The 15,609-nt window shown below is 40.0% G+C and overlaps 1 protein-coding gene across 4 annotated transcripts in view; it reads left to right on the forward strand.

The window, feature by feature from the left end:
* The window catches only part of EXOC4 (exocyst complex component 4), an 828,468-nt gene that overhangs the window by 21,756 nt on the left and 791,103 nt on the right, over window positions 1-15,609 (forward strand). For 3 of the 4 annotated variants that reach the window (XR_009209424.1, XM_032761776.2, XM_058426854.1), the window contains exons 2-3: window positions 792-981; window positions 14,332-14,526. Coding sequence is in view for 3 of the 4 variants with exons in the window: in XM_032761776.2 (XP_032617667.1) it covers window positions 792-981; window positions 14,332-14,526 (385 nt within the window). In the remaining variant the exon portion in view is untranslated. The remainder of the gene's footprint in view (window positions 1-791; window positions 982-14,331; window positions 14,527-15,609) is intronic. The other variant, XM_032761777.2, reaches the window with a different exon arrangement.

The following is a 15,609-nucleotide window of genomic DNA, read 5'->3' on the forward strand; positions in this document are numbered from 1 at the left end:
AGCTTAGGTGACTGCTGTTGTAAGAGATTTTAGAATTAATATGACCTTATTTCCAGACTGCTGGGGGCTCCATACCAAATTCAGGTCATTCAAATGAGCTTTTTGGAAGGTGGTTCCTCAGTGTATAAGTAATTGTATCAGTTACTGTGCTTTCAGCTATGTATGAAAAAGACCAACTGAAAGTGACTTAAACAATGGATATTTATTGTCTCCCCTAACAAGAAGTCCTGAGGTAAGGCAGCTGCAGGGCTGGCTGCTTTGGTGGCCAAGCACATAGTGGTAGCTTGGCATTCCTCTTTGTTTTTCCTTCCATGGTTGTAACATGGCTGAAGTGTCTAAGTATCTTATCTTTGTACAGTGATACCTAGGGTTGGGAAAGGGACATTTTCTTGTTATTATTCTTGCAGAAAATTGTTCCTAGTACTTCCTTTGGTCTGTCTCATTGATCAGACTTGTCACTGATAAGGAGAATGGAACAGTTCACTCAAATCAAGAGTTACCCAGTTTCTTGAACAGTTCATGCCTGCCTGCTATCTGATTAAAATCAGTTCTAATGCCAATGACAGAAGAGAAGGGCCCTTTGGATAGGCAATGACAAATCCACTTAGATGGGCTATTGAAATTTACTGTGAAGGAAGTTTTGTGTTTTCTGTTTGTAACTTATTTCATTTCCTAGTTAATAAGATGAATGTGCTTCACCTTTCTTTTGCATTTTACTTTCTGCTTCACCTTTCTTTTGCGTTTTTACTTTCAAGTTTTACTCAGCTTGATATACTCTCTGCCTTCACCAGGACTCTGTCTACTAGTGACGATGTCGAAGACAGGGAAAATGAAAAGGGTCGCCTTGAAGAAGCCTACGAGAAATGTGACCGTGACCTGGATGAATTGATTGTGCAGCACTACACAGAATTGACGACAGCCATTCGCACATACCAGAGCATCACAGAGCGCATCACTAACTCCCGAAATAAAATAAAGCAGGTATTCCTCCCTTCTTCTTGTCTGGTGATGGCGGCACTTCCCGTCAGTATAGGTGTTGCAGCTTGGAGAGGAGCCATGGTAGTGGCTAATGGTCCTTAACAAGTGATTCAAAATGCCACTTTTCAGGAGTTCTGTAGGTGTCTGGAAAGGCTGGCTGGGAAAGATCACAGAAGGCATCCTCAGCTGATTTCTCCCCCACACTGTGTCTTATCCTTGGTTCTGACATTGTTTTTCACTGCAGTGTGGAATGAGACAAGCAAGATGGCCTCCGTTTGCTTGTGTCTTACGATCCATCCCTAACAAACTAGAAGGCGTAGTGGCCCTTGTATTCTCCATTCTCATTCTAGCAGTTATTCCTGTATTTCACACATCTAAACAATAAAGCATCATATTCTGACTTTTGAGTCAATGCCTATTCTGAATCTTAGTGGCCGACCTATTTACACTCACATGAATTGGAGGGCAGCCAGTCGAATACCCTTTTATCAGAATCCAAACCACAGAAGAGAGAATGTCTCCTACATTGAAGTTGGTTATGACTTGTCTGCATTTATTGTGCATTCTTGGGATTTTTTGTGAAGTGAAGAAAATTTAACCTACAAATTATTTAAACATAAAATGAAATGTTCATGAAAACATTTTTTTTTTTTTTTTTTAAGAGTTGGAGCCTTGCTCTGTTGCATAGGCTAGAATGCAGTGGTGCATCACCGAAGCCTTGAACTCCTGGGCTCAAGCAATCCTCCTGCCTGAGTCTCCCAAAGTGCTGGGATTATAGGTGTGACCCACCATGCCTGGCAAAAAACCAAAATTCTTGAATATCATGCTTTGATTGTGACTAATGTGCATTAATTTTTATTTTGTAGTTTTCATGTTTTGGAATAGTTTTTCTTTTATTTGTTATTTTTCTCCCTTTTTCTCCTCCTTCCTTTCTTCCTTCCCCCACGTTCTTTCTCCCTCTGTCTCTCTTATCCTACCCCTCCTTGGTCCCCCACTTTCTTCTTTTTGCTGTAGGTCCTTGAGAAAACTCTTGGTTCTTGGGTACTATGCATTTAGTACCTAAAGGATAAAATGGGTTTGTAAGGAGTATTTTCATAATTGGCCAAAGGATGAACTGATCAAATAAGGGTTATGTAGTATAACATTATAGTTATGTGGTTTTTAGCTGTATTTTTGAGATCACTCCTTTAATACCATTTAGTACTACTCTGTGATAAATAATAATTGCCACCACTTATTGAACACTGATTCTTTGCAAGGGATGATTATGTCCAATCATCTCAATGAATTTAGAATTTAAACGCTAATCTCCCTGATTCTAAAGCCTTTGTTGCTGATTTTCAGGCATTTTTAAAGCAGCAGAAACTTTTTTTTTTTAATGTGATATTTTGCAGAATACCAGCATGTCAGTCATTAAGAGAGGCAGTGCTCTCCTCTTCTTTGGTTTTGGGGTGAGAGGTCCAAAGCATCATACTTGGTTCCCCCCACCACTGTGGGACTGAGGGATGCATAGACCGTGGTTTAAAATTCACTGCCCTGTGCTATGAGATTGGTTAGGGGACTGGCTGGCCTGTATCTGCCCAGTAACAGCTGTGCATATGGCATCTTCATGTTTTGTTTTCTGTCCATTAGACTTATATTATGATTTTGTAAGCAGATACATAATTTATGCTTCTACAAATACTGATGATATATGACTTTCAGCTTCTAAGAGTCTAGTTCCAGAATCAGTATGCTCTTAACCTTTTTGGAAGCCATATGTTGACCTCTTTACATTTTAAAATTAACTGGGCATTTTTTTTTTTTTTTTTTTTTTTTTTGAGACGGAGTTTCATTCTTGTTGCCCAGGCTGGAGTGCAATGGCGTGATCTCGGCTCACCACAGTCTCCGCCTCCCAGGTTCAAGCGATTCTCCTGCCTCAGCCTCCCGAGTAGCTGGGATTACAGGCATGCGCCACCATGCCTGGCTATAACTGGGCATTTTTGAAAGGAATACTATAATTCTTTGCCTTTGCAAGTGCTGAGTTCATCCTATGGATTTATCTGTGAAACTAGGTAAAGTTATAGATCACTTGCTCTAGATTTAAAGTAAACTGTAGTCCATTTTGACCCAATATACTAAGCTCAAGAGGGGTCAATGAATGTATAGAGCTGCTGACCTTCTGGCTTTGCCTCGGGTAATCACAGCAGAGGTGAAGGACCTCATGGTATTTGTGTTTTCTGATTAGTCTGGTTGACTGAAAAGACTTTGTCCTAATCTCATGGGAAGCACCAGCAGTGATTTCTGCTTTGCTTCCCATCATTCTGAGTCGATAGCATCTTAGCTGCAAATAAAGAATGTTCACCTGATATTGAAAAAGAGCCTTGTCTTGATCATTTCACATTTGTTTTAGTAGCCACATTTCTTACCGTCCTCATTTTCAGTATGCCAGAGTTTTGAGCAAAAGAAAATAACAATGAAAACTTTATTATATCTGATAGTTGTCACAAAAGTAAATGTCATATTATTCTGGGTTATGAATTAGCTTCAGTATTGGGTAGAGAAATAAAGGGTCAAAGCTCTTTTCAAAAGAGCCTTTAATAATTGATTAATGGGAAAATAAAAGTGTTGGGGGAAAATGAAAATGAATTTGTTTTTGACAATTTTGTACCATGACAGTCCATTTCTTATCACCAAGGAAACGCTGATGTTTTCTCACTAATCTTTTCCTGTCATTTTTGGCTTTTAATTGTACTTTGGATTATATATGAAATATAGGTATGTATTTTTTTAAAGTGAAAACATGGATGATTCAGTAACGATTGGGCTACGTTATCTCAGAGCCAAGCAAGATGTTGAGAATGTGTAGATCTGAGTTGAAATTTTCTTTCTGTTCTCTGCCAAAAGAATAAGGATTCATGCAGCAAATATCTGTTGAGTGCCCGCTATGTTGCTCGTTGTGTTTTAGGTGCTAGGGCTGCACAAATGGGAAACACCAGTTCCTGTCCTCATGGAGCTTATGTGCAAATGAGAGGATAGAAAATAAACAAATAGATAATGTTGAACAACATTTATGTAGTCTCTGTGCATGGAGTGTCTGCTTTGTGCTGAGGATTGTTCTAGATTTTCAGGTATAGAAGTGAAGAAAACACAAACATTTCTGTCCTTGTGGAGTTTACATTCTAATCAGGGGAGACAGACTGCAGACTATAAGTGAATATATAAGTAAAGTGTGATAATAGCAGATGGTAAGAAGTGCTACACACACCCCCACCCACTCACCAAGGAGGGGAGACTAGGGAGTTGCTGTTTTAGCTAGGTTGGCCAGAAAGGGCTTCACTGAGGGCCCATGTGAGCCAACACCTGAAGGAGGTTAGGGAGAGTGTCAGGAAGAGCATTCCAGGAAGAAAGGAAGCAGGTGCCCAGATCCTAAGTCAGGGGCATGATTGGAGGTTTGGAGCAGCAGCAAGGTGGTTGGTGAGGCTGAAGCAAAATGAGGCATGGGGAGAGTGGCAGGAGAGAGATGAGAGAGCTAGGGCATGTGGTGTGGTGGGTGGGTGGATGGAAGTCACGTAGGGTCTTGTAGGTCACTGGAAAGACATTGATTTTAACTATCGGTATAATGGGAAAAATGACTGTAATGCTTTGAGCACAGGAATAACATGATGTGGGGCTAACATCTTAAAAGGCCCACTCTAGCTGCTGTGCTGGGAATAGATTTCACTGGGGACCAAGGCAGATGAAGATGTTCATATTTGTGCATTGTCACCTTTTAAAGCTTGAGACCACAGAACTGTTTATGCTTCCTGTTTGAGACAGGGTCTCTCTCCATCACCTGGGCTGGAGTGCAGTAGCACCATCATGAATCACCGTAGCCTCGACCTCCCAGATTCAGGTGATCCTCTTGCCTCAGCCTCCTGAGTAGTTGGGACCATAGGTGCGTTCCACCATGCCTGGCTAATATTTGATTTTTTTGCAGAGACTGGGTCTCCCTGTGTTGCCCAGGATGGTCTCAAACTCCTGGCCTCAAGTGATCCTCCTGCCTTGGTCTCCTAAAGTGCTGGGATTACAGGTGTGAGCCACTGTGCCTGGCCTACACGTCTCATTTTTTGACATTACTTTTATATATTGATTTATATTATATTGGTAGATTCTATATTTTTGAGGATAAAAGTGAGCTGACAGGTGGATTTAATTTTCTTCCCTGATGGTCCAAGCTTTTTTTTAAAAAAATTAATTATTGATTTATTTTAGAGATAGGGTCTCACTGTGTTGTCTAGGCTGGAGTGCAGTGGTGCCGTCAGCTTACTGCAGCCTCAAACTCCTGGGCTCAAGGGATTCTCCTGCCTCAGCCTCTTGAGTAGCTGGGATTACAGGTGCTCGCCACCATGCCTAGCTAATTAAAAAATTTTTTTTTGTAGAGATGAGGTCTCAACAGAAGGCTCATAGGCTCAGCTTTGATACCATGTACAAATATCAGGTCAAGTAATGTGGACAATAAGCAAAATAACTGGGCGGTTCTATTACTTTTGAATGCATTGTAAAATTTCTCAAAATGAGATGTTATTGCATTGTTAAACCTCCAATTCCATAGGTTCTGCCAGTCTCTCTTATAATAATGACCGACCAGCTTATTATAGCAGCAGCACCAAAATAGATGGATATGAGTTGATACAAATTGGGGACTTGGGCCAAATGAATTGGTATGTTTCTCTATGGTGTACTAGGCGAATGAGATGACCTCAGATTTCTTTAAAGTTACAAAGTAGTCTAATGCTTATCACTGGAGCAGAGTAGGTTGAAGGGAGATACTTGGCTTTGTTGTGATATGCACACAAACACTTAACATTTCTTTTTTTTTTTTTGAGACGGAGTCTTGCTCTGTCGCCCAGGCTGGAGTGCAGTGGCGCAATCTCGGCTCACTGCAAGCTCTGCCTCCCGGGTTCACGCCATTCTCCTGCCTCAGCCTCTCTGAGTAGCTGGGACTACAGGCGCCTGCCACCACACCCAGCTAATTTTTTTTTTTTCTATTTTTAATAGAGACGGGGTTTCACCGTGGTCTCGATCTCCTGACCTCGTGATCCACCCGCCTCGGCCTCCCAAAGTGCTGGGATTACAAGCATGAGCCACTGTGCCTGGCCAACACTTAACATTTCGTCCCAATTTTGACCACCCTATTGGTGCTAGATCAAGCTCTGAATCTCATTTTTCTTGCCTATAATGAGAAATAACTGTACATGATTATTCAAGTGAAGTTGTTAGGGCTTAATCATTGAGTAATGAAACATTCATTATTTAATAGATACCTAAAATAATTCTGCTTTTAAATGCGATTATACCTTGAAAGGTAGAATTAGAACGAGGAATAGCCTTAATATAAAAAATGTCCTAGTAGAACAACATGGTTTGATAGGAAGTTATTTACAGCCCAAATATAAGATGGAAAATTCTAGCTGCTTGTATGAGAAAGGGAAGAAGGCCTTTGGTTTATAGAAATGGACATGCTAAACAGTGGGTAATAATGAGATATAAGTTTAAATGTGTGCAGCACTCTAGAGCACATTAATGCAGTCGCTGGAACCATGAGGTGATCTTTCCATTAAGTTCAGATTTGTGTGTATTTGTGTACTGTATTCAGGCTCTGCAGCTCAAAGGAAGGTATTGGAAAGCGTTGAGGGGAGCCTCTCAGAATTTCAGAACTTAGAATGGCAGCTGAAAAAACTCGGGGAAAGAAAGCACAGACAGTACAAGTTTGAAGATAATTTAAAAATGATCTGTAGTTCTAAAAGGCTTTTAAACAGAACAATGAATGGTATTTCCGAGGTTCGTTCTTTCCAGGTGCTTTCTATAAGACTCCATGGAAAAAATTGGGTTGGTCTCTTACGGCAGGAGAAAACCTATGATAGTGCTTATATGTAGATTTACTTTCGCCAACAAAATTCAACAAAAGCAAAGAAGACATCTCAGTATTTTATGCTTTTAAAATTAAGAATAATGTCAACACATTAATTTTCATTTACTATCCTTGCCTCATAGATAACTTTTTAGGATATTTCTAGTCTGTAGTTTCAATGAGTTGTTTGCACATTGTTGTATTTTATTACAGATAATAGGCATTCTCAGAGGCATTCCCTCCCTTCCTTATCTTTTCCTTGATCCAAATTCAGTACTTTTCTATTTTTTTTTTTTTTTTGGAAAGAGTCTCGCTCTGTCGCCCAAGCTGGAGGGCAATGATGTGATCTCGGCTCACTGCAACCTCCGCCTCCCGGGTTCAAGTGATTCTCCTGCCTCACCCTCCCAAGTAGCTAGGATTATAGGCACCCACAACCACACCTGGCTAATATTTGTAGTAGAGATGGGGTTTCACCATGTTGGCCAGGCTAGTCTTGAACTCCTGACTTCAGGTAATCTGCCCGACTTGGCCTCCCAAAGTTCTGGGATTACAGACGAGAGCGATCACGCCTGGACAAATTCAGTACTTTTCTGATTTTATGACTTAAAAGTTATGGTCTTCCCCAGGCCTGTGTCCATCAGCCGCTCTCACTATATATATCTCTGGTCTTCCTCTCACAAATGCTAAGGCAGTTTTATTCAAAGCCCCACTTAGCTTTTCTCACCCCTTTATCTTTTCCAAGAGAGGGCTGCAAAAATCTCAACTTCTCTGCTGTCTGTATCATCTCACATTTCTATTCACAATAGCCTCTTGGGCCCTGTTTTCCTTCTTTTCTCTTTTTCTAATAGTCTCTAGTTAGGGTGACTTGCAGATTTTGTGAAATTCTAGCTATTGCTGAACAGGTGACTATGAGCAACTGTGAAGTTACTAAAACTCTGAGAAAGCAAAGGAAATTTGTCTCTGACTTGATATCGTGGTTTGAACAACCTGACTTTTCACGCATTTGTTTCAGGAAGAAACAGTAACATAATTTTTCAATCTTAATTATAAATTAAATAGAATGAAATGAAAATACTGTCATCACATTTATAAAAGTAGGACAGAGTTTTGAGAAATAAATGTTTCAGCATAATTTGGTACTTTTCTAACATTTGAATGTTATTCATTGATGGGTATAGCCCTGTTTCTTCCTATTAAAAAAACCTTTTTTTAAATTTTTAAAAATTGACAAATAAAAATTACATATATTTGTAGTAGACAGCATGATGTTTTGAAATATGTATACACTGTGGAATGGCTAAACCAAGCTAATTAACATACACTTCACCTCACATGCTTATCAGTTATTTGTGGTGAGAATACTTAGAATCTACCTTTTCATCAATTTTCAGGTATATAATACATTGTTATTAACTGTAGTCACCATGTTGTACAATGGGTTTCTTGAACTTACTTCTCTTGTCTAACTGAAGTATTGTATCCTTTGACCAACATCTTCTCAACCTGTCCTCTCACCCTGAGCCCCTGGTAACTACTGCTCTACTTTCTGCTTCTATGAGTTTGACTTTTTTAGATTCTACATGTAAGGGAGATGATGCTATATTCATCTTTCTGTGTCTGGCTGATTTCACTTAACATAATGTCCTCCAGGTTCATATGTGTTGTTGCAAATGACAAGAGTTCCTTTTGTTTTTGAGACAGGGTCGCACGCTGTTGTCCAGGCTGGAGTAAATGGTGCAATCTCGGCTCACTGTAGCCTCGATTTACTGAGCTCAGGCAATCCTCCAACCTCAGTCCCTCTGCTATGTGGGACCACAGGTGCATGCCACTATGCCCAGCTAATTTTTTGTGGAGATGGGTTTTCACCAGGTTGCCCAGGCTGGTTTCAAACCCCTGGGCTCAAGTGATCTACCCACCTCAGGCTCCCAAAGTGGTGGGATTACATGTGTAAGCCACCATGCCCAAACAGATTTCCTTCTTTTTAAATGCTGAATGGTATTCCATTGTGCTTATACCATATTTTCTTTATCCATTCGTCTGTTGATGGACACTTACGCTGCAGTGATCATGTGAGTGCAGATATCTTTTTGACATATTGACTTCAATTCCTTTTGATATAGACCCTGTAGTGAGATTGTTGGATCATATGGTAGTTCTATTTTTTAATTTTTTGAGGAAACTCCATACTATTTTCCACAGTGGCTGTATTTTCCATCTTCATTGAGGTATAGTTTACGTACAGTAAAATGCCATATTTTCAGAGTGCAGTGCAATGAGTTTTGGTAAAGGTATATATCACTGAATGTGTTACCATCACCCCAGAGTTCTCTCCTGCCTGTTTACGGTCAGTTCTCTCTCACATCCTGCTCCAAGCAACTACTGATTTGAATTCTGGCACTACCGATTAGTTTTGCCTATTCCGGAACTTCGTACATTATTCCCTCTTTTGTGTCTAGCTTCTTTTGCTTGGCATAATGTTTTTGAGATTCTTCATTGTTTCTTCCTTTTTGTGGCTGACTGACCCTATCCCCCATGTTCTCAAATAACATTTTTCATGACTGTGACTTTCTAATCATAAAGCAGAAGCCTCAGGGCAATTAAGTATTAAAAGTTCCTGTAGTTTCTTTGGTCTGTAGCTTTGTTACCTCGGTTTAGAGAATTTTGGTGTGGTCATTTTCTACACAGCCTGATGCTAATTTGTTACCCCCTGCAAATTCTATTTCATTTTTCCTTCCATGTAGTAAGCAAAAGTGAGAAGTGAGCTGATTACATTGTACATATCCTAGTGTGAAGTGACACAATTGTCTTTTTCCAATCAGATAGGAGTTTGCCAAGCTTTACTGACACCCTGTAAGTTTGTCCCTGACTCTTGATGAGGAGCCTAGTTGGGTGTTGTATAACATAAGATTTATTTTTAACTGTTTCCATAGTAACCGTTACACATAGAGGAAAAAGCTGAGAACTATAGTAGCAAGGTGATATGAGTAGGATATCAGAAATCAGATTCTAACAGATTTGAACTAAGATTTAAAATGGAATGATTTAATAGCTGGAGTCCTTAACTCAGAGACTAAGAACTCCAGTGGAATTTAGGAATGGCTTTGAGAGATATGTTTTTTTTTTTTTTTTTTTGAAGGAGTCCTCCTCTTTTTTTCCAGGTGGGGGCGGGAGGTTGGCTTTTCGGCTCACTGCAAGCTCCACCTCCTGGATTCACGCCATTCTCCTGCCTCAGCCTCCCGAGTAGCTGGGACTACAGGTGCCTGCCACCATGCCTGGCTAATTTTGTTTTTGTATTTTTAGTAGAGACCGGGTTTCACGGTGTTAGCCAGGATGGTCTCGATCTCCTGACCTCGTGATCTGCCCGCCTCGGCCTCCCAAAGTGCTGGGATTACAGGTGTGAGCCACCGTGCCCAGCCTGAGAGATATGTTTAAAAGTCAAATAAAGCCACAAATGATGACAAAAGACTGGACTCTCCTACCTCATCCTACCCCAGTCCCAGTTCCAACATCTCAGAGATGCTGACTTTTACTCTTTTAGTTTTTCTTTTTTAGGTATTTCTATTTCTAATAGTATGTTCGTGCTGTGTTTTTTATTTTAAATGTTATGTATTAACTTCCAACTATGGAAGATGAGGACTTAGCCCCCTTCCCAATCTCTCCCCATCCCACTACATCCTCTTCCTTCATCCTCTCTATATAGTTGTATTCTAGTTTTGGTTAAATAGATGATCAGTGCTTACCTTTTTATAACTACACTAATATGTACATCTAAGCCATACAGCATACTGTGATTATGTTTTCTCTTGTGCGATTGCGTTGTTGTTTTCCTGGAGTTACTGATTGGATAGTCCTGTTGCCTTTCTTCTGTATTGTATTTCCTGGATCCCTTGTTTCTTCTCTTTTGTTTTCTCTTGTAGTGGTGGAACACATTCTTCAGTAGTTTGCTGAGATATGGTGCATATAAAATTGAGTTTTTGAGAGCTTGCAAGCCTGAAAATGTCTTTATTCTTTCCTCATACTTGATTGATAGTTCTTCTGGGAAATACTTCTCTCTTAAAATTTTGAAGGTATATCATTCCTTTGTCTTGTAGCTTTTAATGTTGCTGCTGAGAGAAATCCGATGTCATTCTGACTCACAAGCCTTTGTATAGGTACTGTTTTTTCCTTTTTTTCTTTGACAGCTTTTATGATTGTCTCTTTATCCCTTGTGTTCTTACATGTCAGAGTAATGTGTCTTGGCTTGGGTCTTTTTGAGTTCCATTTTCTTGAGCACTTGGTGTGCCTTTTCAATCTGAAAACTCATGTTTTGGCATGTTCTGGCATTTTTTTTTCTTCTTTTTTTTTTTTTTTTCCAAAAGAGCTGGAGTCTTCCTTTGTTGTCCAGGCTGGATGCAGTGGCTCTCTGCAGTCTCAATCTCCTGGGCTCCAGTGATCCTACTGACTCAGCCTCTTGAATAGCTGGGACTACAGGCATGTGCCACCATACCCGCCTGATTTTTTAATTTCTGGTAGAGACAGGGTCTCCCTGTGTTGCCAAGGTTGGTCTTGAACTCCTGAGATCCAGCAGCCCTCCACCTTGGCATCCCAAAGTACTGGGATTATAGTAAGACACTGCACTGAGCAGGCAGTTTTTAAAAAAAAATTACTTAATTATTTTTTAACTATTTTTCTCTACTCCATTTGTTTCACTTTTCCTTCCTTGGAACTCCTATCTGCTAAGTGTTGGACCTTTTGGATCAATCCCCTTGTTTTGTTTTACCTCCTATCTCATTTTTTGGTGTTTTCCTGTTTGGAGATTTCCTCAAGGATACCTTCTAACCTTTCTATTGGAGTTTTAAAATTTCTGTTTTAATTTCTAAGAGTTGTTTTTCATTTCTTGAAAATGTTTGTATTGTCCTGTCCTTGGTTAATTGATGTAATAGCTTCTTTTATTTTTCCTAAGGATGTTAATTATAGTTTAACAAAATTCTGTTTCCTGCATAGTTTCTGTTCCCTTATGTCCTGCTTCGGCAATTTTCTCTGTTTTGATGCCTGTCATTCCATTCTGCAGGCTTTCTGTGAATGTCTGGTGATCGTTGGCTAACCATTTGTGTGTAAGAGGCAGGCACTACAAACCTGATTGGAAGCTCAGAACATGTTATGGAGCTTGTCCATAATGATTGGGTAGGGACTTAGCAGTTTCTTCAGTGAAACCTCAAATGTCACCATCTGTATAGGTCTTCTCACTTGGACCAGTTCACTTTCCCAAGGGAGAAGCCATATGTCTCCTGTGTTGGGGTGAAAAGTCAAGCTGTCAGTGTTTTGGAGCCTAACTATTGATGGAGACTGAGGGTCAATGGGAGCTGAGGATCATACTGTTTAATAGGTCCCACTTTGACTTCATCTTCCTCTTTTCTGTGCAGTGTCTCATGCCTTCCCCTCAACCATGCCTGGCATTTCCTTGTCTAGATCTTGTCTAATTCAGTTGCTCCCAATTTGGCCAGTGCTGTGGGGAGGAAATTACCCATGTGTGTGGCTTTATGGGGATTTGGGTCTCAAAATACTCCTATAGAAACTTTTAACCCAGTACCCCTGCCATTAGTATACTTGGTGCCTCCTTTTTGGTGTTAGCAAATCCTACTCCAGGCTAAGGTTTTCAGATTTCTCTGGCCTGCTAATTTAGTTGCCTACTGTCCATCTTCTTGCTAGCTTCCACAGTTTTGTTACCATCTCTTATTTGCTGTTGTTCCTTTCTGTTCTCTCTTTTTATGCTTCAAAAAAATTTCTTTGCTATTACCTTGGTGGGATTGCAGAAGGGAGTAGAAATAATTGGAATCATCTTCATCAGATTTACAAAGAGGTCTATGACCCCCTAAATTCATAATCAGTCTATTATACTTTTTTTTTTTTTGAGACGGAGTCTTGCTCTGTTGCCCAGGCTGGAGTGCAGTGGCGCGATCTCGGCTCACTGCAAGCTCTGCCTTCTGGGTTCACGCCATTCTTCTGCCTCAGCCTCCCAGGTAGCTGGGACTACAGGTGCCCGCCACCACATCTGGCTAATTTTCTTTATTTTGTTTAGTAGAGACAGGATTTTACTGTGTTAGCCAGGATGGTCTCGATCTCCTGACCTCATGATCCGACCGCCTCGGCCTCCCAAAGTGCTGGGATTACAGGCGTGAGCCACTGCGCCCGGCCTATTATACTTATTAAGAGAGGTTACAAGGTGTTCTTATTCTATACTTTTTTTTTTTTTTTTAACATGGGAGAGTTTCATAGAAGCATGATTTAGGTGTTGTCATGAAGTTGTAGGAAGGGATTAGGTGCTTTCTCAAGAAACCTCTTAATCTTAGCATTTTGTCCTCATATTTTCCATACTTGTTGGATGAATGTTTAAATTTAGTTTTGTAATCACCTGAGGCATAGTGTCAGTGAATATTTTCATCACCACACCAAATCTTGTAGAAGAACAATACAGATTTTCAGTTATCAAAAATATGGTAGACTCTGTGCTGATGGACATGTCCCATGTATTGATGAAGGTTTGGATTATACAGGTGGGTGCATTTGCCAAAACTTACCACGTGGTACACTTGAGATGCATTCATGGATGAATTTTACCTCAAAAGCCAGAAACAAAACTGTAAAGAAATATTAAACTCAAATTTAAATAAAAATACATGTGAGGACTATCAAAAATATATGAAAGTAGTTCTGTGAATTTTGAAAGATCATGGTTTTTAAAATTTTTCCGTGTTGAAACAATGGAAAATTTTCGATTAGGGAGCAAATAAAAACCTATTCCTATCACATGCATCACAAGTACCTCCTCCATTCCTCTCCTCTCCCTTTTATTTTGTCATGTTTTGCCTATGCTAGTCACTGTACTGTGCAGATCTACAGGTGGTGGAGATTGTCTTATTTAATATCTAATATTCAGAATGCAAGGCAAAAAAGCCTTGGTATGTCCTTTTATTTTCAGATTATCTCTGGATGTGCCTACTCTCTTTTGGAAGCTGGGTTACTTTTATTTTAGTTAGGTTGAGCACCCAGTTTCTTGGTTTTAAACTTTAGCTGGAGTTCTAGAGCTAGAAGCTTGGACCAAGTGACCTATCAGCTGGATAGGAAGTTTGCAAGCATTGGGGAAGGTATAATAGCACGGACTCTCACACTGATCATTCTCCTTTTAGATATATTAATATTTATGAGGTACTTCATATTTTCAGAGTGCTTCCTCTTTAGTAATTTTTTCTAGATTTACTCAAAGGTAGGTTGGGAGTAGTTTTCTCATTTCATGGGAGAGAAATTAGAGAGAGGTGGAGATGTGCCCAAGTGAGGCTATGTCAGAACCAGGATTAGAATTTTGGAGGCAGACCAAGGAGAGTAAGTGGCAGTGGGAATTAGGAACTGCTGCATACAGTAGTACCAGTGAAGACTACTAACCAGATTATAGGTTTAGACTGGCAAGACCGGACTGACCCAAGACTGAATCTGTTTTATTGTAGGTAAAAGAGAACCTACTTTCATGCAAGATGCTGCTGCATTGTAAACGGGATGAGCTTCGGAAACTATGGATTGAAGGAATTGAGCATAAGCATGTCCTGAACTTGCTGGATGAAATTGAGAATATCAAGCAAGTGCCTCAAAAGCTGGAACAGTGCATGGCCAGCAAGCACTATCTCAGTGCCACTGACATGCTGGTAAGAGAACAGCCTGTGCTAAGGGTAATTTTTGTTAAGATGTAAAAGCACTCTCTTTTGTTCTCTCTGAATCCTGTAATGCATATAGCACATTACAAACTGCCCTCTTGGGATTCATGAGCCCTTGCAGGTGAAGCCTGGCTATTTCTCTTTCTAATTCCAGTGTTTGTAATGGTAGGTGATTATTATTTATGTATTATCTGTCTTTGTAACAATGGCAAGAAATATAATAGTAAGAAACCAGTACTTAAATCAGGTTAGAATGGTAATGAGAGGTGTTTTTTAGCTTCAGAGGAAGATAGTTAATGAATCCAATTTTAAAGAATGAAATCTACGTGAGACAGAACTTCTGAAGATTTAGACTAGTGTTCCACACATTTTTTGAAGGACTTTTTACATTAGGGCTTTGTTCTTTTCCTTGAAATTGATAAGAAATAAAATTTTGGGAGACTAGTACTGGAAGCAACTTTATTGAGCAAGAGTACTCCACAATCTAGCCTTTAGCCTCTATCTTAGTCCATTGTGTATGCTCCTTTTTGAATTGCTGTAAGTTCCCGGAAGGATGCAATTGGTGGTTCATGTGGCTGAGCGTCAAGAAGATGAATAAAAAATAGAAATACAGAGTTTGCTCCCTAATAATCCCAACTTTCCCAAGTCCTGTGGCTCTTAGAGAGGGCTGCTCTTTCTCCCTTCCCTTCTACCCACCTAGTCCCGCTTCCATCTCATTCAGAGTTGGTTAAGGAAGTTCTCTATAGGAGCTCTCAGCAGCAGATGGGCTGTATTTGAATTGTTGTTTTTTTCTTCCCCACAGTAGGTGGAAGTCCTTTACCTTTGTTTCACCAAATTAGATTGGCTTTAACACTGGAAAAAACAATGAGGGGAATTGGTAGGGACACAGATTAAATGCTCTAAGTGGTTCTAATTCATTCAGACTTCCAAGAAGAATTTTGCTAAAAGTCCTTCATAAGAAGCTTTTTAAGGAAATTTGGTAACCAAGGAGTGAGAAGTGCCATGATCTTCTATCAGATATTAAAACCTGGTTATGTGATAAGACTGAATGGTCAGTTTCCACAGTGGAAGGAG

Source organism: Hylobates moloch, unplaced genomic scaffold (genome assembly GCF_009828535.3).
Source record: "Hylobates moloch isolate HMO894 unplaced genomic scaffold, HMol_V3 SCAFFOLD_1, whole genome shotgun sequence".
Classification (NCBI taxonomy): Eukaryota; Metazoa; Chordata; class Mammalia; order Primates; family Hylobatidae; genus Hylobates; species Hylobates moloch.